General features: G+C 36.7%; 1 protein-coding gene and 1 non-coding gene across 2 annotated transcripts; one reads left to right on the top strand and one right to left on the bottom strand.

The window, feature by feature from the left end:
- Positions 1-734: 734 nt before the first annotated feature.
- On the bottom strand, positions 735-26416 carry Smp_176110 (hypothetical protein; the record flags this gene model as incomplete). The annotated part of the gene is made up of 11 exons (XM_018790676.1): positions 735-1306; positions 4199-4450; positions 7307-7569; positions 7681-7882; positions 10243-10286; positions 13540-13740; positions 16760-17442; positions 20516-20671; positions 20783-20966; positions 25188-25259; positions 26407-26416. The coding sequence occupies 11 exons, from the start codon at positions 26414-26416 to the stop codon at positions 1001-1003; spliced, it is 2373 nt and encodes a 790-aa protein (XP_018647399.1). The 3' UTR covers positions 735-1000.
- Positions 22255-22325, top strand: Smp_tRNA_00765_Pseudo_CGA.1.1. The gene has a single exon. It is a non-coding gene (tRNA).
- Positions 26417-27929: the final 1513 nt, after the last annotated feature.

Raw genomic sequence — 27929 nt, 5'->3', positions numbered from 1 at the left:
ATCAATATTTGTTTTGACTTTACTTAAATTTTATAGTTAAGATCATGAGTCAATTGAAGTCAGACCACCATGGAAAACCTGAAAGTACTGGACGGCCATTTCATCCCATTATGGGACTCCTCAGCAGTGCGCATCCACGACCCCGCCTCACAAAATTCGAACCCAGGACCTATCAGTTTCGCGTGCGAACGCTAATCTTTTTCATAAACCTTTCATCTAAATAATATCAGTCAATCAGTCAGCTACAACGTAGGACCAGGCACATATATGCATCGGTTCAAGTTGCCATACATCATTAGCACAACAACATGAACACCGAATTCATAGAAGTAGTTAATTTAGTGGTTGTAATATATAAAAGAAAAGGTTGTATATAAGAATATAGTATAGGAAGGAAGAAAGTTATGAAGCAATCTTAATCTCAAGGTTTAAGGGAAGATAACGAGTGTATACACCTACGCCATTGTGATCGGTTCTGAACCATGTCACCTAGAGTCTCCAACCATTGGTTACGCGATAGTCACGCGGACCCTAACCAGATAGTCTGCATCTACCAACATGGCTCAGACTAGAAATTAGTTACTTCAAACACTGATGCCACATATTGGTTTGTCCGCCCCTAACTCTCTTCCAACCATCCCCAATACTAATCAGCATAGCGCGTCGTGGTAATCGATGTTCAGGCATACGTAAATATTATAGATCAATTCAATCATTATTAAAACAATGACAATGAATGATGCATAAAATTTTATTTATATTTGATACTATAATGAAATGAAAAATATTTTCACATAGAAACAAACCAAAGATATACAAAGATGATTATGATAAATGGTAATCATATAATAATAATTGATCATTCATTTCCTACCATATTAACTGGAAAAAGATTGCCCAAGACAAGGTTGGATAAAGAATGTTTGGTGGGCGGCTGATACTCCTCAACGAAGGGGGTAACAGCCGTCAGTAAGTAAGTAAGTATATTGCTTGACCTCACCTATAATAACTCAATATCGGATCGACATCTTTGTTTTAAATAATGACGACTATGTATTAATTGATTATAACGTAATTCACGTTGTTGTTCTTCTGTATCACCAGGGAATGCATAAAATGCTGGAAATATATGTAATTTATATAATTTTGTTAAACGTGTTATTCTATATAATATACGATGTATTTGTAATTGAGATGGTGGTATAAATGATTGAATGCATAGTACTCGTAATGTACATGCTTTGTCCATCCATTTAATTGTATATTGTGTATCTATGTTCTCTTGTTCATCGTTTTCATTTAAGCTCTATATTAAGGAGAAACAGAATGAAAATATATAAAGTTACTCAGATGTAATTAAGATGGTGACTTAAGTAGATTGATTTTTGGTGGAGTTTTGTTCTTTGAACTGGATGGTTTGATCGGGGAGTTTTCATTGTTATCATATGATCTTAACTATAGAAAATTATTAAAATCTTCACAAAAACCCCCTACTTGTGATAATGATCATATGCTCATTAGTGACTGGCTTCATGAGGTAATTCCTGGAGTTCTAGTGAGAAGTTGTGACCAGTGGAGTTAATCCATGTCAGGTAGAGACAGGTATCTACCTCAGTACAATGGACGGCTCAGTGGTCTACCGGTTAAGTGCTCTGGCGCGAGACTGGTAGGTCCTCGGTTCGAATACCGCGAGGCGGGGTCGTGGATGCGCACTGTTGAGAAGTACCATAATAGGACTAAACGGCCTTCCAGTGCTCTCAGTTTTTATACGATGGTCTAGCTTCGATAGAATCATGATCTTAACTATATAACATTTTCACTGCTATTCTGAACGATACCATCAACACAAACTTTAGATTGATATTATTCAGAATAACGATGAAAGCTCTACAACCACACCATCCAGCTCTGAGGAAAAAAACTCATCAGAAACAGCATAGTAGTTCGCTGATACTATTGGATAATCTTTAACATTGAATTAGATTATAGATGACATATCGTTACCATATTGTTACGTTCGCTACTTGATTAAAGCAGAATACGACATACAATTAACAGCACTCCAAAGTAAAGAACCCCACAGTTGCAAACTAGACGACACAAGAAGCAGAAGAAGTGATTGTTCAGTAAGAATTAAAACTGTACGGAAAATCATGGATATTTATAGATATTATTGTTCGCTATAACATATTTATAATTCAGCCAATCGGCAAGAAGGCAAGTTATACTACCGTCCAATCGTACCATACCACGTTGATATTCTAGAAAGCTCCATCAGGTTCTGAATGTGTGGAGACCCTTCGGTCCCTTCAGGGCCCCTGAAGGCACCATCGTGCTTCACGGATGCCATCCCAACACATATTGGGTCATTATTTCCGTCACCGAATAAGTAATATGTTTAAATAAAAATATAATCATAGCTATGATTTTAGGTGATAGAGGGACATTCACAGCAAAGCCTACATCATTTTAGTTTTGTCTAAGCTGACATTTGTGCCAATCTAGTCTAGGTAAAACTGATTCTTTTCATGAGATTTGTTCATAAAACTTGGTTAACGTTTCTATGTTACACTATACTGTTGATTATTAATAGAATTTAAACTAATTCATTCACTAAGTACTTGGGAACGAGCCATATTCCAAGTGTGAAGGATAATGATATTTCCCGGATGTCTAAGCTTAAGTAAGTAGGGCTGAGTTCGAACTCGAGGTTTATTGACCGAAATTCAAACGCCTTGATCAATAAGCCATCACCCAAGTTATATTCAGTCATTTCTATGACTTATATATCATAAGATCTGACAATTATTTATTTCAATCAATTACTTCGACTTAACGTTTTATACTTCTATTTTCTTGTTACCAAAATGTAATCTTGAATCTATCTTATTGTTAAAAGCTAATATTCTCACTTGATGTCTTTTGAATTACAATTTGAGTTCGCCATGTTCTGAGACTCAATTCAATCAATATGAACGCTTGTAACACATAAACAATCTGAAGGAGTTTTGTGGAGATTTCAGTATTTTCATAGTTGAAATCATGAAACCACTATGGAAAATCTGGAAGCACTGGACGGCCGTTTCGTCCTACTGTGGGACTCCTCAGCAGTTGTAGATCCTAGGTTCGAATCTCGCGAGGCGGGGTCGTGGATACGCACTGCCACTGAGGAGTCCCACAGTAGGACGAAACGACCGTCCAGTGCTTCCAGGTTTTCCATGGTAGACTAGCTTCAATTGACTCATGATTTCAACTATGAAAATACTGAACAAACAATCTATTTATTCGAAGGGAAACTATTGAAATTGAATATGAAACTCAAAAACTTAACAGTAATGTTGAGATGCCGAAATTGATATGGATTAGTCTTAACTAAATAAATAATCCACTTATTTACAATAGCCAATATTCATTTGCATCTTAATTGCCATGCGTCCTTTGGACTTATATCATAAGGTATGGGTTTTTTTTAGACACATTGGTGTTGTAATTTGATTCATACTCACTTACATCAAAGGTATACTACTCATGTTTTTATTTATTTATTTGTTTAAACACATAAATATTGGTACAAAGAAGCACCAGATATATATGCGCTGCACAAATCTCATTTGATTTGTGTGAAGGCTGTTATACTGCCCAGGTGCCCAAACTGAAACTAGCGATTTTCTTGGGGGGGGGCATACCCGGAGCCTTTGACCTAAAGGTCTGATCTACAAGGCAGTGGAGCATCGTAAGGAGATGCAGTCCCATGGTAGCCGGTGACCAATGATTGATTCATACGACATTCGTTCCCTCAAGATACTGGAGCCAGCCCATGTGCACCATTGGTTTGTAATGAGGGTTTTCCAACTCCCCTAGATGAACTTTCCGTGTCCACCAACCCGGTTAAAGCGCCGGACATTCGCTTTTCGTCCTCTCAATTTCGTAAACAACAGTAATGCCACGAAAAGGCAGTGAATAGGACTTTGCTTGCAGAGGCTATATATGCATGGCCATGTGAATGCAGTTCGAGAGTGAGAGCGAACTCTCCTCTTTTTTGGCCGTACCAGGGCGTTTGGAGGCTAATATACCTCACTTCTTAATATATGTAAACTCATAGTGTTTACCCTTTATCTATACATCTTTATATATTGTAGGGAAAGAGTATATATATATATATATCAATGCATGAAATGGAAGTAGAATTTCTACTTACATGTGAAGGATCCATTCCAGCCATTAAACTAAGTAAATCAATTAATCGTTCAGTTGATAAACATGTATAAGCTATTGATAAACAAACTAATCGACCTCTTGGTTTAAGACAAACATTTTGTACAAGTTCATAAAGTGTTTCTTCTGGTACAACTGATAAATTATTACGTGAAAGATTTAATTCATATAAACCATGTAATGGACGCCATTGATGTACTAAATAATGAATATCTTCAGATGAAAGACAACAATCCTAAAAATAATAAACAGAAATACACATTCAAGTAGAGCAGTAGTTTGTTTGGTTACATCTAAACTAACTTCTGATCATCAAGTTGTAGAATAATATGATGTATACAGGATCAACTAAATGATCTTTTAGAATTGAGCAGCGCCGGGCTGTTCTAGCTTGGCAGTCCTCAATAGCGTTCAACTACAATTGCCTATATATTAATGTACTACTGTAGTGAACTATAACGCAGGTGGGAATAACCATTTTATTTATAAGTGAATGCAAACTTACAAAATGACCTCGTGAAATACGAAAACCAAACACTAAATACTTCATTTGTATATCTTCTATCAACTGTCTCTTACGAACTTAATCATTCCTTCATTCCTATTATTATTGTTACAATTACTTTGTGTTTACATTCCTGTTCTCTTTAATTCGATCTACTCAACCTTCTACTATCAGTCATGCTACTTTTAATTGGTGTTACATACTACTTATTTCAACGGACATAAGTAGAATACACCACACTACAAATTAGCAACCAGCTTTGAGTGAAACAGTAACTAATCAATGATATGCTAGTTCACAAATTGACTGAATTCGCTTTATTTCACAGATTAATCATGGTGTGGTAATCAATATAATATCTATCTAGTCCTTATAGGTGATAGAATCTTTACAATTAAGTTCCAGTGTCCAACCATTAGTCTAAGCTACTCGGGACCGGGTGTACCACGTTTGAATGTTGTGTAACTTGAGACAGTTGTTATGAAGTTTTGGAACCAGGTTTCGTGCTAGTCAACATTTATCATCATCTGAATGTCCTGGGGGAAAATGATGAATCCTGATGAGAATCAAACTCGTATTACCAATTATTCTGGTCCTAACTGTCAGATAAGAGGGTTGTAGTATGGATCAAATGTTAACTCTTGATTATCAACTGCTAAAGAGTCCTATATTGTAACACAACGTTTCTATTCTATACTCTCTTGTATCCGAGTTTTTCTCTAGGCGACGTCATTCTATGATAAAAATGCCTTTAAACCTCAGTAAAAAAAAACGCAAAAATATGGACAATCAGTTAACATTCAATGGACTGATATACTTTCAGTTTATCATGTAGCTGTGACAAATAGGTGACAGCTGTACCAAAAATAGTAACGATTGACAATGAAGAACATCAATGCATACTTAATATACCTTCTAACCAATAAAACAGAGTCAATAATATACTAGCTGGGATAACTGACAGTTACAACACAGTACTAACTAGAGATTTAATTTTATTCATTTAAAGCTCCCTTAGATGTACTTCTTGAATACTCCACTGAAGTGCATGCCTACTTGTTAAATGAAAACAACGGACAAAGTGAAGGTTGGAGACTGAAATGAGATCTTCAGAGTATACTCTTACAACCAAAATTCATGCATTAATTAAACGGTGAAATGCCCGAAAATGCCAAATACCACACAAATTAAACATCAGGAGACGAATGACCTGCAAATTCACGAACATGTGCCCTGAATCGTTTTATGTTTCCTTCGCATACCTATTTCACTATTTGCCACCATTTTCAAGGTTATTGGAATGACTACTTTCTGACATTGTAAATTGTCATTTCCCCCCCAACCAATGAAAATCAATCTTATTTGTTACACAGAGTTGGATAATGACCAGCAATAGAATCCAGGACTCGCATTTCCTCCTGTTTAGAACTCGTCAGTTAAGTTTGCCTTGACCTTGATATCGATGTCCACACTCGTTCCACAAGCCAGTAGACACTTAGACTCAGTAACTAAGTGGATAGTGAGTTGAACTGAAATTTACTAGGTCCAAGTCCCGATATGAACAACATTGATGTGTAGATACATTCACGTGATGAGTCCCAAATAGGATTGCTTCCTCATCACTGCTCAGTATGTATGTGTTTGATTATCTTTTCTTTTCTAATTGGTTGAATTGCACCCAGTTTTTGTACTGAATGTAGTAATTTATGTTTTAGATGAAATTCCTAAAGAATAGATTTCTATGTCTTGATTAATAACTCTGCATAGAAACTAATTTGACAGTTTTACGGTGTATATCCTTAAAGATACTTGTAGGCAACAGTACTAAGTTTTTCATTGTGATTGGACAAAGCATGCATTGACGTTCCGACAACTTAGAATTCCATTTAGACGTAGTAAACTATATGAATCAAAGTCATTCAGTGATTTAAGAGTGATAGTTTAGATATGACAACTATCGTTTCAGTGTATACTCTCTCGATAATCAGAATTTCACGATGTTTGATAACATATAGATGAGGGATAGACTTCCATGATTGGTAAACTTGATAATCAGCTTGTAAGAGAGCTGGAGATATTACCTTATCTAACAAATTGATGTAGATATAAATCCAGTTCATTCGTTTGTTCGCATTCATTACTGTCTCCCACGTTCACAGTCAGTTTTCGGCTTTATTGTGTACAAATGTTATTTCCTATTTTATGGTGCGTTACGGTTTGTTTAGCTGATATATAAACCCAGTTTATCTGAAATAAATGATTCGCATAGAAGAAGCTGTTATTGATGTTCTGGACTCAACTGGAAGGGCCTTACGGATAAGGATGCTAGGCTGCTGATACCGGTCAAATGTCATTGGTTTGGCACAGTGCTAATATTGGGTAAGTTTTATTTTGATTGGTGAATAAATCACGTAATAAAAAACAGCCTTTAAGTCACAACAAGGATAGTCCACTACAAGGTTGTAGCTGTCCGCACTACGGAGTTAAGCAGTTACTCATAAGTACTATTGGATTCAGAGTTAAATTATTCAGGTATGTTTTAGAAAATACAAAATAAGGACAGAAGAATTAACAGTATTTTAATACCTGTAAATTTAAATACTCCAATGGTTGACTTAATCCACCAAGTAAAGTTTTTAATTGTCCAGTTAAATGACATCTTGCTAGTCCAAGTCTTTGTAAATATCTTAATGATACAAGTGCTCTGTTTAAAAGTCGACATGCAGCAACTGTTGAAGTGAATGCTGGTGTGACAAAATTTTGTAATGTATTATTTGTTGTTGTAGTCGAAGACATTGAAGAAGAAGAAGTAGTACTAGTGTTGATATTGTTACTACTGTTAGCACCAACTGTATTGTTAGTGTTGGAAGTAGAAGAGGAAGACGATGAGGGAGAGGATCCAGAAGAAGAAGATAATGACATAGTGTTTGATTGTTGAGATGAGTTTGATTGTAAACCACCCGTATTCGATACTACAATAGTTGTTGGTAATGTCGGTGAAGTCGGTGTATTCGGTACAACATCCGGAGGTGGAGGTATACAGGAAGGTAATGAACAAGCTCTCAAATTACGAAGACTAATTAACCAACCAACAGCAGATGGTAGAACAACAGCTATACTACTTCCAATTGTAGGATCTTCCATTTCAAATTGTGTAATTGACTAGATGTATATGAAAAGAAAAAGATTTTCGAAAATGTCAGTCATATATTTAATGCATTTATAATACATGAACAATGGGTCAATCCGAAGTCACCAAATGAGAGGGCCACACTGTACTAATCGAAATTCTCCCAATGAATAATACAACAATTGAATAATACAACGCATCAACTGTTATGTAAGCTTTAAGATTAACCGTTAGGCTGTTACATTAAATATTTTTTGTTCGGATAATATTACTCTCATCAGGGCATTTAAGGGGTGTCGTTTACGAAATTGAGAGGATAAAAACTGAATGTCCGACACTTTAATCGGGTTGGTGGACACGAAAGGTCCACCTAGGAGAGTTGGCGTATGAACCAATTATTAGTCACCGGCTACCATGGAACTGCATCTCCTCACGTTGTCCCACTGTTTTGTCGATCAGACCTTTAGGTTGAAGGCTCCGGGTGTGGCCCCTTAAGAAAACCACCCGCTTCATTAAAGGCAACCGAGTAGTATCATATCCCATACACAAATCAAGTGACTTGTGTGGCCCTTATTTATTTGGTGCCCCTTTGTACCAATATTTATGTGCTTATATAAGTAAGTAAATAAATAAAATTACTCCCATCACAGAAATCCTCAGAAAATTATACTTATCAACATTTTGAAACGTCTGCTAAACTAGTGACTGACTTCAAGAGATATTTCCTGGAGTTCTAGTGGGAAGCAGTGACCAGTGGAGTTCAACCATGTCTGTTGTAGAGATATCAACTCACTGAAGACAATTGGTGAACGGTTGTTCAGATTTTGTGGATTGGTTGAAGTTAGACATTTACACCATTGGATGCCGGCTCAGAGGTCTATCGGTTAAGTGATCTGGAGCGAGACTGGTAGGTCCTGGGTACAAATCCCGCGAGGTGGGGTCGTGAATGCGCACTGCTGAGGAGTCCCGTAATAGGACGAAACGACCGTCCGATGCTTGCAGATTTTCCATGGTCGTCTAGCTTCAATTGACTCATGCTTTCAACTATGAAAATACTGAAATCTTCACAAAACCCCTTCTGATCTATAAACTGATTTAATCAGTCTAACAATTTAGATTCCGGTATTTTATTTTGACTGTGTAAATTACAACAACGAGACTCAATCAGACAATGAGAATAATAGTTGTTCGATTATTAGATCAGTTCATTCTAACAGAATTTATTGTTGATTATTCAATTACTTCAGGTTGATCAATAGACCGATTCTGATACATCTCAACCAACATCTCCAATCATTAGTCAAGATGATCGACAGGACTACTACAATGTAGTCTGCACCTACCTGCATAACCTGAATCAACTGTCAGTAACCCTAAAGACTGATATTACATTTTATTTCCTCCACTCCTAGTTTTCTTCCAACCAACTCCTACACCATCCAACAAAAGGCATCACAGAAGACGGTATTTGGTCGTATATAATATAAATATCAATAAACTCGGTCAATGAAGACTGACATTCTCATCATCTGGTTTACGAACGTTGTCTAGCCTCAGCATCGATCACTTGATTGTTTCACCATGAGCGAGTGGTGATTTAAAAACATCCAAGATCAAAAATATGCAGCGCACCTATGTCTTTTTTTGAAGATAATTAAAGTGATCAATGCACTCGACCATTTCACTTCCTCTGATAGGTCTAGGCGATGAAAGATAAAGAATTTTCCATTTGCAATAGTGTAGGGCAAACAAATGGACATGCTTGGGTTATTAGTCAAGTCGTTAAACGAACTCTACATTATGCAAACGTCTAAGCAAAATGAGCTAACAATGATAATGAATAGATCACATTTTAACCATCTAGCTCAGTGAAAGCAACATACTTGCACAAGCAAGTGGCTATCAGGACTTAGTGGCCGAGTGGATAACGCGATGACGTTTGAAGCGAATAGTACTGGGTTTGAATCCCAGAGTGAACATCAACTCTGAGATGTAGGTACATCCAGCTGACGAGTCTCAAATAGGACGAAACGCGTATCAAACTGGATTCAACTGCTAGCCACTATCCATCTTTGCTTACCATGCTTGTGAATTTACGCTCTATTGAGGCAATACGCACAGTATGCACATATGCCGATCAGAGACTGACCAGTTGCAGTCCTAACATATCGATGAGAAGATTCAAACAAACAATACCAAGTGAATACGAACGTTTCATTTGGAGAGGATTATTTTTAAAAAGATGTACCCAAACAAGTGTACTTACCAATGGATCAAATAATCTTATTAAACTATATGGTGGAAAATTAATTTCTGGTAATCGTTGTAATAATAAACGATTACATGAAAATCGAAATGGTGTTAATGTTTGTAATGATAAACCAAGAGCAACTTCATCTACAGTCATATTACAATCTAAATGAATTGTAACTGTATCTACAAAAAAAGGAAAAAAAACACAAGTCATTAATAATAATATTGTCATAGAGATCAAGAACCAAACTAAGCTAGGCAAGTATTAGGAACATGGGAGCACTAAACAGACGTTTCGTTCTACTGTGGGACTTATTTATTATTTATTATTTAAACACATAAATATTGGTACAAAGAAGCACCAGATACATATGCGCTACACAAATCTCATTTGATTTGTGTGAAGGCTGTAATACTTCCCAGGTGTCCAAACGGAAGCAGGTGATTTTCTTAGGGGGCGACATCCGGAGCCTTTGATCTAAAGATCCGATCCACAAGGAAGTGGAGCATTGTGAGGAGATGTAGTCCCATGGTAGCCGGTGACCAATGATTGATTCATACGACATTCGTTCCCTCAAGATACTGGAGCCAGCCCATGTGCACCACTGGTTTGTAATGAGGGTTTTCCAACTCTCCTAGGTGGACGTGCCGTGTCCACCAACCCAGTTAAAGCGTCGGACATTCGCTTTTCGTCCTCCTTAATTACGTAAACAGCATCCCAGCTACGAGAAAGTAGTGAGTAGGACTTCCCTTGCAGAGGCTATATACGCGTGACCATGTGAGAGAATTTAGAGAGGGAGAACGGACTCTCCCCACTCTCGGCTGTACACACATATATGCATATATATTTGAAAAATCAGTAAGCAACTAAAATAATCGATTTTTTTTCGGTTGCCTTTGTTTATCGTTTGTACAAGATGCCCAAATGTTTGTTTGTTTGTTTGTTTTTCTTCTCACCAACTATGTCAATAATATTTTGATTGAAATATTATGGTGTAACAGTTTTGCCCTAAAAATATATTGATGCTTCCTTTAGTTCTATAATGAATAAATAATAAGGAAAATTGTTAGCTATACATTTTTGCTGCATAGAAACAAGACTATTAGTTAACAACAAATAACATCAATGAAAAATATGGTTATCCTCATTTTTGGACACTATTCAATTCAGTACTATTAGTAGCTATGTGATTTTGTTTTATACAGTACTATTAATAACAAAATCGATACAGAATACAATCTAACCAATAGGGATTCGATATCAATATTGTTAACTGAAAGTTTCGTCCCTGGTAAATTATTCCTCATCACTGTAAACTTTTAACTTTAATTACATGATCTTCTGGTTTTATGATAGACTCTTATGACAGGGGGGGAATAAAAATACTTTCTCTTTTCTTCTGTGTACTACTATTACACGATAATAGGACTGGGTCCGAGATTATACACTATACATGACCAATAGTAGAGTGTTGTTGTTCAGAGGAAGAAAAGCGAATGTCCGACGCTTTAACTGGGTTGGTGGACACGGCACGTCCACCTAGGAGAGTTGGAAAACCCTCATTCCAAACCAATGGTGCACATGGACTCCAGTATCCTGAAGGAACAAATGGAGTGTGAATCGATCGTTAGTCACCGGCTACCATGAGACTGCATCTCCCCACGATGCTCCACTGCCTTGTGGATAAGATCATTAGGTCAAAGGATCGAGGTGTGGCCCCCTAAGAAAGTCATCTGCTTAGATTTGGGCGCCTGGGCAGTATAACAGCCCTCACACAAATCAAATGAGATTTGTGCGGCGCATATATATCTGGTGCCCGCTTGTACCAATATTTATGTGTTCATATAAATAAATAACTAAATAAAATCACTTATCCAATGAAATTTGAGCTTTCAGTATAGGGAGAGGATCTAAAATTACACTAGGAAATCATTGTCTACTGAGTAAGACAAGTTCAAATTTATGATTAAACACATATCCTCGATGTTCAGATAGTTGGCAGAAGTTAACAGAAAGTTCTGTTTTCACACTCATCAACTAGGTGTTTTGCAGAGTTTCAGGTTACTAATGCCCCTCGTTGAATTTGGAATTATACAACCCTATTTCACAACCTGAGATATTCTAGTTGAATTATTCAAGTCATAATCCATCTTTTGGAGAAATAAGATATTTACACCAACTGATCAGTTATTAGGATATAATCTCAATTTCTCAACTCTTTAGTCTTGATCAAATTGCCTCGATTTGGTCTTAATTTGGGAACGTCTCTAAGACCATATTATCGTGAAGCATTTTGTTTACCTTTCAGTGATTAAAGGCAAGCAATAGAAAGCTATACACTTATATATTGTACCACTTGACACTATCTAAAATCGTATCCAAAATTGTATAGGGACTGATTTACCTAGAGCGATTCAAAACCGTCATCTTTAATATCGAAGGTTGCTGACATTTTATTGCAGATAAAAACAACATCCATAACATTAATTGGCAATTTCATATTCTTTCAAACAACTAAAGAGTATCTATTCTTTAAGCAGGAAGTTTCAAAGTAGACAATTGAATTCGGGGTTTGTTTCGTTGTTATTATTCTCATGCTAACTTTCATAATTAAACTTCACCTGTAGCCCCTCTGGGAGCTACTGCCCGTCCCAAGCCCGGATAAAGGAGGAGGGTTGAGCATAGGGTTAGCGACCCCATCCCGTAGAAAACTAACTCGCTAAGAAAAACGTTAACCAGTAAGTAAGTAACTTTCATAGTTCGTTGTTCTAATGCGTTATCACAATATTCAAGTCAGTTAGTCAGTCAGTAAACCAGTCCACTGTGATTTATCCACTTGTTTTTATTTACTTGAACACAAATATTGGTACAAAGTGGTACCACATATATATGCGCCACACAAATCTCATTTGATTTGTGTGAAGGCTGTTATACTTCCCAGGTGTCCAAACCGAAGTAAGTGGTTTTCTTAGGGGGCCACACCCCGAGCCTTTGACCTAAAGGTCTAACCCACAAGGCAGTGGAGCATTGTGAGGAGATGTAGTCCCATGGTAGCCGGTGACCAATGATTGATTCATACGACATTCGTTCCCTCAAGATACTGGAGCCAGCCCATGTGCACCACTGGTTTGTAATGAGGGTTTTCCAACTCTCCTAGGTGGACGTGCCGTGTCCACCAACCCAGTTAAAGCGTCGGACATTCGCTTTTCGTCCTCCTTAATTACGTAAACAGCATCCCAGCTACGAGAAGGTAGTGAGTAGGACTTCCCTTGCAGAGGCTATATACGCGTGACCATGTGAGAGAATTTAGAGAGGGAGAACGGACTCTCCCCACTCTCGGCCGTACCAGGGCATTTGGGGGCCACTTGACAGGAGTTAAACTTGTTAGCTAAATATTTTTTTTAAAAATTAATTATATAATAACTTGTTACTCACCAAATTGTTCACCATGTCCAATATCTGCTTCATGAAATGCATAAATAGTAGATATTCTAGAAAAATAAGCTTCAAGACGTTTTCTTGGTATACCAATATGTAAACTAGCCATTAAATGTCTACGTACACTTTCAGAATTACGATTTTCTGGTTTCATCCATAAAATAGGCAATCGTGATAATTCAATACTTACACGACAATCTATTTAAAATGAATTATAAAGATCAACATCAACTCATACTATATCATATATATACTACTATAAATCAAACTTCAAATAGTAATCAATCACATTATCTACACAACATAGCGAACCGATTAGTTGGTGGAATTCGGTTATTATATCAGTGTAAATGGCTTTGAGATATGTTGATATATGTAAGGAGTAATGACTGTCCAAAAACACAATCGGCGAAAAAAGACAAGAATCTATCAGTCAGTCAGTCAATCAGCTACAACCTTCTGGACGCTTCCCACGTTGCCCACACCGTGGAAGGGTTCTTCTAGAGGTACCTGAAAAGGAAATTGGATTAGTGTTGGTCTTAACCACCTGGGAGTGTGACCGCAGTGCCCAAGGGACAACTGCTTGAGGTCGGTCACACACGAACTTTTTGTGGGTAATTTTTGTGTTAGCTCCGTTCTTCAAAGGACCTTACCGTCGGAGACGGATATCCGTGGGACAAGGCGAGGTGTACATTTTTAGGGTCGACCTTTTCTAACACCATCCCTCCTTGTGGAAAGGCAGCATCGCTGTTCTGCTGGTTGTCTGAAGGAAACACCTTACTGCTGTCACACCTCTGTACAGTTAGCAGTACGACTTCTCCCTCGTACATTGCTGCTTTTAGTCTTACCGCTCTTCAACCGACCTGTCTGGCATGGTAGGACCTTGAGGAACGATTGTTCCAGCCAGTATAGCCCGATTACTTCATCATGATAGGCAATCCCGACCATCATGTCAAGGTAGCAGCAACGGTCAGGACAAGAATCTATGGCTTGATGTTTATTATAACTATCAAGCTGGAAAGTATTCCAGCTAATAATAATATTATTAATAATTTCTTGTACCTCCATCTACTTTGCTTATAGGTTACTATGTCTAGTAAATTACTACTGTTATTACTAACGTATATCATATTGTTTAATCGAAGGGGTTTTATGGAGATAAATTTGATTCGCCACAGATTCATCTCATTTTGAATGCCATTGAAAACTATGGAGCATTGAACATGTTGGAAGTGAAACTGTTGTCACCAATAGTATTAAATGATCGCGCTATATTGGAAATTGATTAAAGTTGAACTTGTACTATAAGATGCTAACGCAGTGGTTCTAGTAGTCAAGCGTTTGCTATGTGATTTCAAGGTCCTAAGTTCGATTTGTAATGCAGTATTAGGTGTTCATTGCTAAGAGTCCCAGGACCCTCAAGTTCTATGACGAATGCTTTACCATTAGAACCATAGGATCCACAAGCCCTTGGATTTCGATCATACCTTAAATGAGGTCAATCTTTGACGAATACAGACTGCATATTGAATGTCACTACAGAGGATAAATGCATATATTTGCGACTGTACAGCTTTGAGAATTAGTTTGTTGTAAAATAGAATTCCTTCGTGAACCATTTCTTCGTGTTTGATGTCCCGAAGTAGATGTTTCCCCATTTACGTATAGTATCAAGTGAATCTACAATATGTCGTTTTTTGTCATGAAGTAACAGAAGTTGACAAAAAAGGTGAATCAATTCGTGATTCAGTACATATCACCAGACCTTAAGATCATATATTCGATCTTGTATCCCTGATACAACAAACCTCATTTATCTTCTTTCTGACCGCGGGCTAATGCAAAAGACTAATTTTGCTACAACAATTTACTAAAATAGATCAATGGAAATTGATTTAATCAAGCAATATATATTTGCATTATCGATGAAAGTAAGTAGAAAGGGTGATGGATTAGTGGAAAGTATTTATCTGCTCCTTTAATATGTCAGTACTGTTGATAAAAGTGTAATTTTCACTAGAGACCTCATTGTAGTTGTCTAAAGCTCAGTCGGTCAGTCAGTCAGTCAGTCAAGGTAGCAGCAACGGTCGGGTTGTCTAAAGCTACCTATATATGTCTTCTTTGAATACATCGATGTTTTGTATGCTAACCTTCTGGATGAAAAAAAGGTTAACAAAGTGAAAAGTACCGTTGGGAATGAAATCGTGTTGTAGTGAACGAGAACCCGAACGGGGGAATAGAATGTATTTGAACACCAAAATCTGTGAACCATACAGTAAATTATTCATTTGCAAAATGTCAATCAATTGTCTCAAACTTAACTGTTCCTTCGTTTCCACACCAACCATTCTCTGTTTTCGTTCTCTTCAATCTTATTAACCTTCGGCTTCTAGGTATTTCAGTTTCAATTGATGATACACACTACTTATATCTATCAACATCAGTAGCACCCATTACATTGTGACAATTATACTCTTATATGCAACTTTTCATCACAAAATGAACAGAAAAATGCTAAGTATTGTACGCATATGGAATATTGAAAAGCAGATCCTCTACAAATTCACGGATGAATATCTTAATCTAAAATAGTAAACGTGGAATCAGTCCTTGAATTCACTAACTTCTAGTCTGAGCCATGTTGGTAGATGCAAACTAATTGGTTGGGGTCCGCGTGACTATTGCATAACCAATGGTGATATGACTCAGAATCAATCACAATGGCGTAAGTGTATACACTCTTTATCTTTCTTTAAACCTTGAGATTAAAATTGCTTCATATCTTCTTCTCTTCTAAGAATTCAATGTTCATCTTGTTGTGCTAATTAGGATGCCGACTCAGTGGTCTATCGGTTAAGCGCTCCAGCGCGAGACTGGTAGTTCCTGGATTCGAATCTCGCGAGTGCGGGATCGTGGATGCACACTACCATTGAGGAGTCCCATAACAGGACGAAACGGCCGTTCAGTGCCTCCAGGTTTTCCATGATGGTGGTCTAGCTTCAATTGACTCATGATTTCAACTATGAAAATACTAAATTCTCCACAAAACCCCTTCTGATCTAATGAGGTACGGCAACTTGAACCGATGCATATGTGAACCTGGTCCTACGTTGTAACTGACTGACTGACTAACTGACTTAGTAACCTTGATACCATGGCAACAATCTCAATTCATAAATACAAGTAATAAGATAAGATAATAATAACCATATCTTACCTTCTTCAAATCCAGTAAAATCAACTGATTTTAATTTACAACCAGATTGTCTAGTTAAAAGCCCCAATATAAATCCATCTAATAAACTTGGTCCTTTAACTAATGTATTACGATTACCATTATCAGGGCTTACTAATACAAATGTTGGTTTAGTCATATAATTTAAACTAAGTGGATATTCTTCATTTGGTATTAATTGTTTTATAATTAATTGTTCACATGGCCAATTAGCTATTAATCCAGTAATAGCAGCACAATCTCTTTGTAATATTGCTTCAGATAATAAATTAATTAATACAGTCACAGGTAGATCATGGCAAGTTAATGGTAGGGTATTTGTACATGTATTCTCTTTCTTCTTATCACTATCATCATCATCGTCGTCGTCATTAGTGTCGTCCTTTATTGAATGGTTCTGTGTAAGTTTTCTATTTTGAGATTGACAATGACTAGTTTTACATCTAGATTCACGTGATGATAAACTTGCTGATCGTCTTGGTCCTATAATTGATGTTGATGTCGTTGATGAAGATGTTGTGGTGGAAAAATTCTGTGTAGTATTTGATTGTATATCACGTGAACTAAATAAGAAACTAACTATATTACGTAATGATGAACGTCGGGTGGGCAGCATACATGGCCAATCACGAATTAAACGTGCCATACAAATTTCTGCCAAACTTCTAAATGAAAATAAATAAAGGTAACTTTAATAGAAAACAGAAAACAATAAATGATTTAACTTTTATTCGAACTCAGTGGTAATACCACTAACAATGGATGACTGAAGTCCAAATACCATTGAAAACATTTTAATATCTTGCTTGTGAAGGAAATCAACTAGTAGAGCACCGGCTTCTATGGGATTGCATCTCCTCACGATGCTCCATGGCCATGTGGATCAGATCTTTAGGTCAAAGGCTCTGGGTGTGGTCCCCTAAGAAAACCACCTGCTTCGGTTCGGGCACCCGAGCAGTATCACAGCCCTCACACAAATCAAATGAGATTTTTGTAGCGCATATGTACCTGGATCCCCTTTGTACCAATATTTATGTGTTTAAATAAAATAATAAACAAAATCTTAATCTAAATTAGTAAATGTGGAATCAGTGCTTGAAGTCATTAACTTCTAGTCTGAGCCATGTTAGCAGATGCAGACTACTTGGTTGGGGTCTGCGTGACTATCGCGTAACCAATGGTTGGAGACTCTAGGTGACATGGCTCAGAATTGATCACAATGGCGTAGGTGTATACACTCTTTATCTTCCCTTGAACGTTGAGATTAAAATTGTTTCATATCTGTCTTCCTTCCTATACTATATCCTTATATACAACCTATATTTTATAGACTGCCACCACTAAATTAACTACTTCTATGAATCCGGTGTTGATCTTTTTGTGCTAACGAGGTATAGCAACTTGGACCGATGCATATATGTGCCTGGTTCTATGTTGTGGCTGACTGACTGACTGACATCAACTAGCCGGAAATCTAGACACATAATTTCTTTCCGGCTTTTAAATAATTCCTTGAATGATATTAATTGATGATCATAATTAAATTTAAATTGAGCAAATCCAAGCTGAGGAGTCCCACAGTAGGACGAAACGGCCGTTCAGTACTTCCAGGTTTTCTATGGTGATCTAGCTTCAAGCGATTCATGATCTTAACTATTAAAATAACTACAATATCCACAAAACCCCTTCTGATATTTCAAGCAGTGTTGGATAGTGAATAGTTAGAGAATACAGGAAGAGCGTTTCATCCTGTTTTGGACTATTAGTTAAATATACCTCAGCGCTGACGTTCAACACTAGGACTCAAATCCAGTACATTTCGCTTCAAAACGTTCAACATTTTAGCCACTTGAATAACTGAATTCAGATAGACACAGGTTTGTCCAACGGGTTAAGTTTTTTCTTCGTTTGTAAAAGCTGTTTGAATCTTCTCATTGTTAACATTAAGGAATGTAAGGCCTTGGTCTTTCTTGGGGGCTCAACAAGGAGATGAATCAAGAAACCCTTACAAATAAATTAAATCTATAACTTTCCTATATTTTCTCACTAATGAGTATACTTACTATTCATACATTGCTTTGGATGTTTGAACACCGTCGCACTTCTCTTAATTTGGTCCATTAGGTAGTATCAATATACTCTCATGTTTAAATTATGGCCTAAGATAGATCTGATGGACTTATTAGTTGCTAAGAGTTACAAATAAATCATGATGCTATGTCAACTGCAACCTCATGATTAGATGATTGACATTAAGTAGCAAATATTTTAGCGTTTAAAATCACTTTCCACATATATCCATATATTACCGTGTCTCTATACAGCTAGTTCACTCCCGTTTATTTTCTGTTCTGGTTAGCGTTTTTTAAGCGAGTTAGTTTTCAATGGAATGAGGTCGCCAACTCCATGCCCAACCCTCCCTCTTTATCCCGGCTTGGGACCGGCAGTAGCCCCTGGAGGAGCTACAGGAGTGTGTTTATTTGACTCCCAGTGTAAAATATCTAAAACAATATATTAATACAACTTTGAATCGTCAGTCCGTCAGTCAGTCAGTCACAACATAGAACTTCGTACGTACGTACATCAGATCGAGTTGCCATACCACATTAGCACAGAGATACAGTTGTTGATTCAAATCCCATAGTGGTAGAAGTAGTAAGAGTATAAGCATTATTTGAAAGATTAGGGTTTGAAGATGTTATTCAAAGAGTATAATCCAGTGACATTGAATCGTCTGTTGATATGATTAATTGATCAACGCTAAAATAAATTTACCTTCTGTACTTTACTACTTATTTCACTTAAATATTTTGTCCGGAAATATATTCTAAACACAAAGAGCTTTTGCGTAGTCTATCTCATACTGTCAACTCACTCATTTTACTCAAGTGACCAAACCTGTGATTCTCTACTTTGATAGCTACTACGGGGTGAAACCTAGCATGTATTGATCCTGCCTACTCAAAGCTCGAACCCAGCTGGAGAACTACAGGAGTAGTGAACAATATTGAACCAATAATCTATGGAAAGTCTGGTATTCGGATAGTTTCAGTAAGAATGCCGATACGTGATTGCAAGTCTATTCAGATTATGAGCTGTATATGAGACAAGACTTGTTTTTTGTATTCAGTGTACTTACCCTACATCTTTTGTAACAAACAATATCGATATTTGCACTAGGGAAGGTTATATTCTGTCGGAGCCTAAACAATTCAATCTTGAATACAAATAGCAGGAATCTTTAGACCCACGGAACAAACAAAACATAAGAATTGGGACATGATCAATTTTATAAAAGTCACTAGAATGTTGATTCACTGGTCGGATAGTATCAGCAACGGCGTCTTATGACAGAGGACAAACCAGCTTCCAGCCGAAGAGGAAATTAGAAAAAGACGCTGGAAGTGGATAGGACATCCATTAAGGAAATCACCAAACTGTATCACGAGGCAATCCCTGACTTGGAATCCGGAAGGGAAGCGGAAAAATGGAAGGTCAAAGAACACATTACACCGGGAAATAGAAGCAGAGATAACATGCATGAATGTTAACTGGAAAAAACTGGAAAGGATTGCCCAGGACAGGGTTGGATGGAGAATTCTGGTGTGCAGCCTATGCTCCTCCACGAGGGGTAACAGGCCTATATAAGTAAGTCACTAGAATGTCGACTATTTACATTCAAGTTACCAAATATTAATCAAATTCAATGTCATCATAGAAACTAGTCAATAAACTTACCTAGGAGTACAGAGAATTTCATTACCTTCAGGATTCCATTGAATTTCACCTGTACATAAATCTCTTTCTAATAAATAACGACAATGTCCTACAGGTACCCATATATGATCTGGTCTTTTAAGTAATTGTTTCTTTGTAGCATATATTGGTAATCGTCTATTATTTAATAAAAGCATAGAACTATGATGACGACGATGCTGCTGCGGCTGATGACGATGATGATGTGTTGTGTCTCTATCTGTAATTTGTGTCAATGAACGATTTAACATATCGTTTAAATGTCTACAAAATTGTCCGTTTGTTTCTGTTGTAGCATCTTGATTCAATGAAGAATTCATTAATGTATCACCATCTAATGATCTAGCTGTACGTCTTAGACGTATAATATGATCATGATTTGTATATTTCGGTGTTGATGTACCACTTTCTTCACTATCTTTCCATGTATAATCTACAAGTGTTAAACAACTATGCATTATGATGCATATGTCAAAGAGAAACGTCCGATGATTTGCTTAAACAGTTAATGAAGTCAGGTTACAAGCGTTGCAGTATTTATCTGTGTGAAGGTGAAGAAATTATTGATTGTTTAGGATATGATAGATATGAATACTGACGACATAACTATTCGTTCCTTTTTCGATGTACAGACATACCAGGTAAACCAATCAAATTAAGTCATGTGATTTCAATATGCACAAAGGATTTATTGATTGTCTAATAAAGCAAATGGGGAAATGAGGGGGAACAATAAAGACTAAATTATATCTGGGATCCCGATATTAGATAAGTAATGATGAATTATTTATTTTTTTTCTTTGGATATTTTTTACGATAACATAAGAAAGCACTATATAAGTAAAGATGGATAGTGGATAGCAGTGGAATCCAGTTTGACGCGTGTTTCGTTCTATTTGGGACTCGTCATCTGGATGTACCTGCATCTCAGAGTTGATGTTCACTCTGGGACTCAAACCCAGTTACAGTCCTAAACATTAATGGGAATATTCAAACAAACAATACTAAGTGAGTTTAAACTTCACCCCATTGCACAAGCAAATGGCTATCAGGTCTCAGTAGCCGAGTGGATAACGCTATGGCGTTTGAAGCGAAAGGTACTGGGTACGAGTCTCAGAGTGAAAATCAACTGTGAGATACAGCTATATCCAGCTGATGAGTCCCAAATAGGACGAAACGCGCGTCAAACTGGATTCCACTGTTAGCCATTACCCATATTTCCTTATAATACTTGTGAATTAAAGCTATATTGAGGCAATAGGCATGGTATGCACATATGCCAATAAGAAACTGACCAGTTGCCGTCCTAAACATCAATGGGAAGATTCAAACAAGTAATACTAAGTGAATTTATTGTAGTTAAAGTTCATAATCCTTTTGATCAGTAAATCTTTATACTACATACTTTACTTACTTACTCGTGTTACCCCTCGTGAAGAAGTATAAGCCTCCCACCATCTATCCATTCAACTCTATCATGGGAAATCCTTCCCAGTTCCTTCCAGTTAATATTCATCCTTTTCATATCTGCTTCCAATTCTCGATGTAGTATGTTTTTTGGTCTTCCTCTTTTTTTGTTTACCTTCAGGATTCCAAGTTAGGGATTGCTTTGTGATACAGTTTGTTGATTTCCGTGATGCTACCTGCTATTTCAAATATTCAACATTTTATGAAATAGAATTCTGTAAAATCTTTTTTTCTATTAACACCATTGGATGCCGGCTCAGTGGTCTATCGGTTAAGGGCTCTGGCTCGAGACTGGTAGGTCCTGGGTTCGAATCTCGCGGGGGCGAGACCGTGGATGCACGCTGCTGAGGAGTCCCATAATAGGACGAAACGGCTGTCCAGTGCTTCCGGGTTTTCGATGGTGGTCTAGCTTCAGTTGACTCATGATTTCAACTGCGAAAATATTTTTAAATAAGCACTTTAGTTTATTCAAGGAAAAGACATTGGAAGTAGATAGGACATACATTGAGGTAATCACCAAACTGCATCACTAGGCAAGCCCTAACTTGGAATCCGGAAGGGAGGCAGAGAAGAGGAAGGAATTGAAAGTAAACATGAAAAGAATAAATAACAACTGGAATGATTCCGAAAGAATCGTCCATGACAGAGTTGGATGGAGTGTGCTGGTGAGCAGCTTATACTCCTTCACGAAGGATAACAGGCGGAAATAAGTAAGCTATCTTCAAATTAAACTTAATCTCTATCAAACACTTAATACAACTTGTTAAATAACTTGTTTTTGTCTTAAGGCAAAAAACAAAACAATGCAAAAAGCTGGATGTAATCTATGTTGTTTTCCTGAATAATATATATATATATCATATGATCATTAGTTATGTGTTAGGCTAGTCAAAGCATAATTGTTAGACATGTACTTTGTAAGATGTGCATTGTTTGTTTTTTCATTTTTATGACCTTAAAGGTCATTAGTTGGCTAATAGTAATACAATGTATATATCACATAAATTCATTTAGTATTGTTTGTTTGAATCTTCCCATTGATGTTTAGGACTGCAACTGGTCAGTCTCTAATTGACATATGTGCATACTGTGCGTATTGCCTCGATATAGCCTAAATTCACAAGCATGGTAAGCAAAGATGGATAGTGGCTAACAGGGGAATCCAGTTTGACGCACGTTCCGTCCTATTTGGGACTCGTCAGTTGGATGTACCTACATCTCAGAGTTGATATTCACTCTGGAACTCGAACGCAATACCTTTCGCTTCCAACGCAATCGTGTTATCCACTCAGCTACTGAATCCCGATAGCTTAATCGAGGCAGTACGCACAGTATACACATATGCCAATTAGAGACTGACCAGTTACAGTCCTAAACATCAATGGGAAGATTCAAAACAAGCAATACCAAGTGAATTATTGCATAGATGTATAATGGATATAACTCTAAGGCTTTTGTAACCATGGTAACGTTTTCCAACACCTTTATTAATTACTGTAGATAACTTCCTCCTCTTCTGACTACAAAAGTTCTTGTGACAAAGTCATGACCTTGTCTCTTATGCTTTCTTGTGATGCGATAAAGTTGGATGATAAATGATATTGACAAACATATGACATCATTTATTACCCTTTGTTTTAGTAATAGTAATAGTGGTAATACATACTTATGACGCAACCACTAGCTAAGTATTATCATTATAGTAATCGATTATGTAATTACCCTGTTTTTCTTTTCTTTTTACGGTAAAGAATGACACTTTTTTTACAACCTCATTTACAGTGTACTTTATATGTATATACATATAGGTGAAGTCATTTGTACGAATAGTCACGTGAATGTAAACGAAAAGGTAATTCTGTATGAACAGGGAATTTTGATCTTGGATAAACACACACACACACTCTCTTTCTCTTGGAACACTGATTCGGTGATTTTTAAAACTTGACATTGGCTTATGGGAATGTTGTAAAAAATCTGATACAGAATTTATGTGAATTGATAAATGTTCAATAGAATGGATTGCTGAGGAGTCTCATATTAGGACAAAATGGCCATCCAGGGCTTTCAGGTTTTCTATGGTGGTCTAGTTTTATTTGATTCATGAACTCAACTATTAATAACGAATAAATAGTATCATAGGAAATCACCCAAATTCGTCACAAGACAAGCCCTCACATGGAATCCTGAAGGCCAAAGGAAAAGAGGAAGACCGAAGAACAAATTACGCCAAGAAATGAAGACAGACATGAGAAGAATGAACAAAAATTGGATAGAACTAGGAAGGAAAGCCCAGGACAGAGTGAGTTGGAGAATGCTTGTCGGTGGCCTATGGTCGATCAGAAGTAACAGGTGTAAGTAAGTAAGTAAATAAATAGTATAATATAACTCATTAACCAAATGCAAATTTATTCATTTAATTCTTAACTAAACAGTTTGTATGAAGATTGGTTGTGATATCCAAATGTCCAGATGATAGTAGGGCTATTGGAGTTCAAACCTTCAACATTATAGTTGATAGCTCAATTTCACAATCACTGGGTTACGCAGAATTAACTTGATGATATAGTGATGGAATACAAATGATTTTCAACTACTTAATTACAAGTACTATTTTCTCTCTCTTGGCTTTGATGGCACTCAATAATAAATATTTGACTTAGTATAGAATAGATAGAATGTGGTTAGAGGTGGAATATAGGACCTGCATTTCAGCCTACTCAGGACTCATCAATTGGATGTACCTGCATCCCAGATTAGATAGATACTGCAAGGTTCAGGTACGTCCAGTTGACGAGTCCTGGATTGAGTGAAACGCAAGTCCTATATTCCACTGCTGATCATATTCCAGCTATTCGATGTCAACTTGTGTCCTAATGTCTATATTGAGGCAACACATGTACCACATATACACATATACCAACTGAAACCGATCAAATATTAGTCCAGATATTAAGAACGGGATGAGTTAGATTCATTACAAAATGATGAAGTATTAGACAATGTTTTCATCATAACCATGTTTTGATGGTGAACTGAATAAAGTTGGAAATGTTGTTAGTTTAATATCAAACAAATGTCCTAAATGTATCTTATTTGCCTAGTGAGTCGAAAGCCCTAGATTTGTTTCGTGAATTAATAGCATTTAAGTATTGTTGAGGATCCTTAGACTAGACTACTAATATACCTTGTAAGTGAGCACTTAGGGACCGAATTTCTAATAGTTTAATAGAACCCAAAAGTTTTGGACCCTTGAAATCTGAAAAAGAAACAGGAGAAGAATATCATAGAAGAAGCTGTACTTCATAGATTGACTCATGTAGAAAAAAACAAAAATGTTTGTAGAAGTATATACAACCCTGAGATTCTGGAATCTCCTGACAAACATACCAATCTTGGTAACTGGTCTGATAATTGTCCGATGAGTATAATGAAAGCTAGACACATCAAATTAATTCCTAATTATAAACAATGGGAAAATACAAACCACCAATATTAATGTCATAATCAGAGAGGATTTAAATTACCGCGCTGTTGATAATCGTGACTGAATTTTAATCCGTCTTAGTTAGTGTATGCGGATTTTGTGCGGATCACCCTGATATAGACATTTTGTCGCAAAGTTCCTATAAAAATTAGCTAGAATGTAGCTAGCAGTGGAATCCAGATGGTTCGTTTTGTTATATTTAGGGCTTGTTAATCGGATCGAAATTAGATCAGCATTATCATCACAACAAGATAATTAGAATCCTTGATAGTAATTGTATATATATCATACCTGATACATATGTAAGTGGTTATCTAGGATAAACAGATCAGTAGATAAGTCATTGGGAATCTGAAATGAAAGGTAGTGGGTTTAAATCCCGATGCGAACATTGTTCAGGAGATCCAGAAAATTGTTCAAAAAAGACCAAAGGAGCCCTGAAAACGCTTTCAAACATTAACGAATCAACATTCAATAGACGTTAACCAGAAACATCTAGAAAGTGGAAAGTCACATATCACATTCTAGATTGGATTAAAATCTATCCTGATATCATGTTTAGTAGGGCTCCAGAACTTATCAGTACTTCAGTGTCATCCGAAATGCTATAAATACCCTAACTTTTCTGTACATAAACGGAACTCTTGGAGTAAAGTGTTCTTTCCATATTACACTTGTTTTCTACGATGTTCAAGTTGTCGTGTAAATTTAACCTGAGATTACTAGAAGAGCTTAGAAAACCGAATCAAGCGTTCAATTAGAAGGTTTATCAAACATCGACACAGATCCAGGTATATCTTACTGACAAGTCCCAAATAGGAAGAAACGTGTGCCATGATTAATATGTTCAGTACAATGTGCAGCATATCTCACTATCAGCAATAATCCATCTATTCTAGAAATACTTTGTTAGCATTACATCTATTCATTGTTTGTGAATATTTAAATCACTGTGATAAGTCTTGGTAATTGAACGCTATATTCGATTCCTAAGCTTTTCTCGTAAACCCCCAAACTAAATCTACACAAAAACTTGAACACGAGAGGAAAGGGAGTAATATATGCGAGAAGCACTTTACTCCAAAGGTTCCATTCATGTATAAAAAATATAGGGTTTTAATAGTATTTTAGAAGTCCAGTTACAGTCCTAAACATCAATGGGAAGATTTAAACAAACAATACTAAGTGAATTTAAACTTCACCCCATTACACAAACAAGTGGCTATCAGGACTCAGTAACTGAGTGGATAACGCGATGGAGTTTGAAGCAAACGATACTGGGTTCGAGTCCCAGACTGAACATAAAATAGGACGAAACGCGTGTCAAGCTGGATTCCACTGCTAACCACTATCCATCTTTGCTTTTAGTCCTTGGGTTTTCCTGAAAATTCTAGAATGCTACTAAACATAGCAGCAGTGTAGTAATCAGCTAATCAGAATCTCTACATGTGACTTTTCATTTTTGTGATGTTTCTAGCAAAACTTCTACTGAACGCTGATTGGACAAAAATGCTTCTTATTGTTTCCAAGGCCTTTTTTGTTTTTTTTTACGAGAACTTTCCGGGATCACCCCAACACATTGTTTGTTTACCGTTTTTTTTCTAGTTTTTTTTTTGTTTTTCTTAAAAATCAAAATATTTTTTTCTAGTCTATGTAAACAAAAATACACAGTTTGTTTGTATACGTGGGTGTATGTTATTATTAGTGCAAAAACGATTCATTTTGGGTTAAAATAAACATTTATTATAATCAGAAGGGGTTTTTGTGGAGATTTCAGTATTTTCATAATTGAAAGTATCAGTCAATTGAAACTAGACCACCATGGAAAACCTGGAAGCACTGAACGGCGAGATTGTGGATGCGCACTGCTGAGGAATCCCACAATAGGACGTCCAATATTTCCAGGTTTTCCTTGGTGGTCTAGTTTCATTTGACTCACGCTTTCAACTATGAAAACATTTATTAGTTTTTTCTATACAGATTTAAAATGAAAATATGAATGTTTACTCTTGTATAGAAACAGGTACTTCCCTGTTTAAATTAAACAAGCAAGTAATTGATAATTACACTAGTTTCAATTGATTGTGGTTGGGAGGAACTTATGGAAACGTCTTTGACATTATGGAGTACCTGTGAAAATCATCAACATTATATAAAGTTCATACGACGAACTACAGTTCAAAGTGGTGGATGGAGGATAACTGATTCCAAGTAAGGACTGGGGTCAGACAAAGATGCTTACTCTCACCCTTCCTCTCTCTTCTGGTGATTAACTGGATTATAAACACGTCGACATCTGAGCTTTGAGAAAGAAGAAGAAATTAGGAAAAGACGTTAGAAGTGGATAGGATGCACATTTCGGAAATTAGTACATTGCATCACGAGGTATGTCCTAACGCAAAATCCCGAGAATAAACGGAAGGGAGGAAGGTTGAAGAACGC

The sequence above is a fragment of the Schistosoma mansoni genome (genome assembly GCF_000237925.1).
Source record: "Schistosoma mansoni, WGS project CABG00000000 data, supercontig 0268, strain Puerto Rico, whole genome shotgun sequence".
Taxonomy (NCBI): domain Eukaryota; kingdom Metazoa; phylum Platyhelminthes; class Trematoda; order Strigeidida; family Schistosomatidae; genus Schistosoma; species Schistosoma mansoni.
The sequence above is the reverse complement of the archived record's forward strand: the minus strand, read 5'-3'. Positions and strand labels throughout refer to the sequence as shown.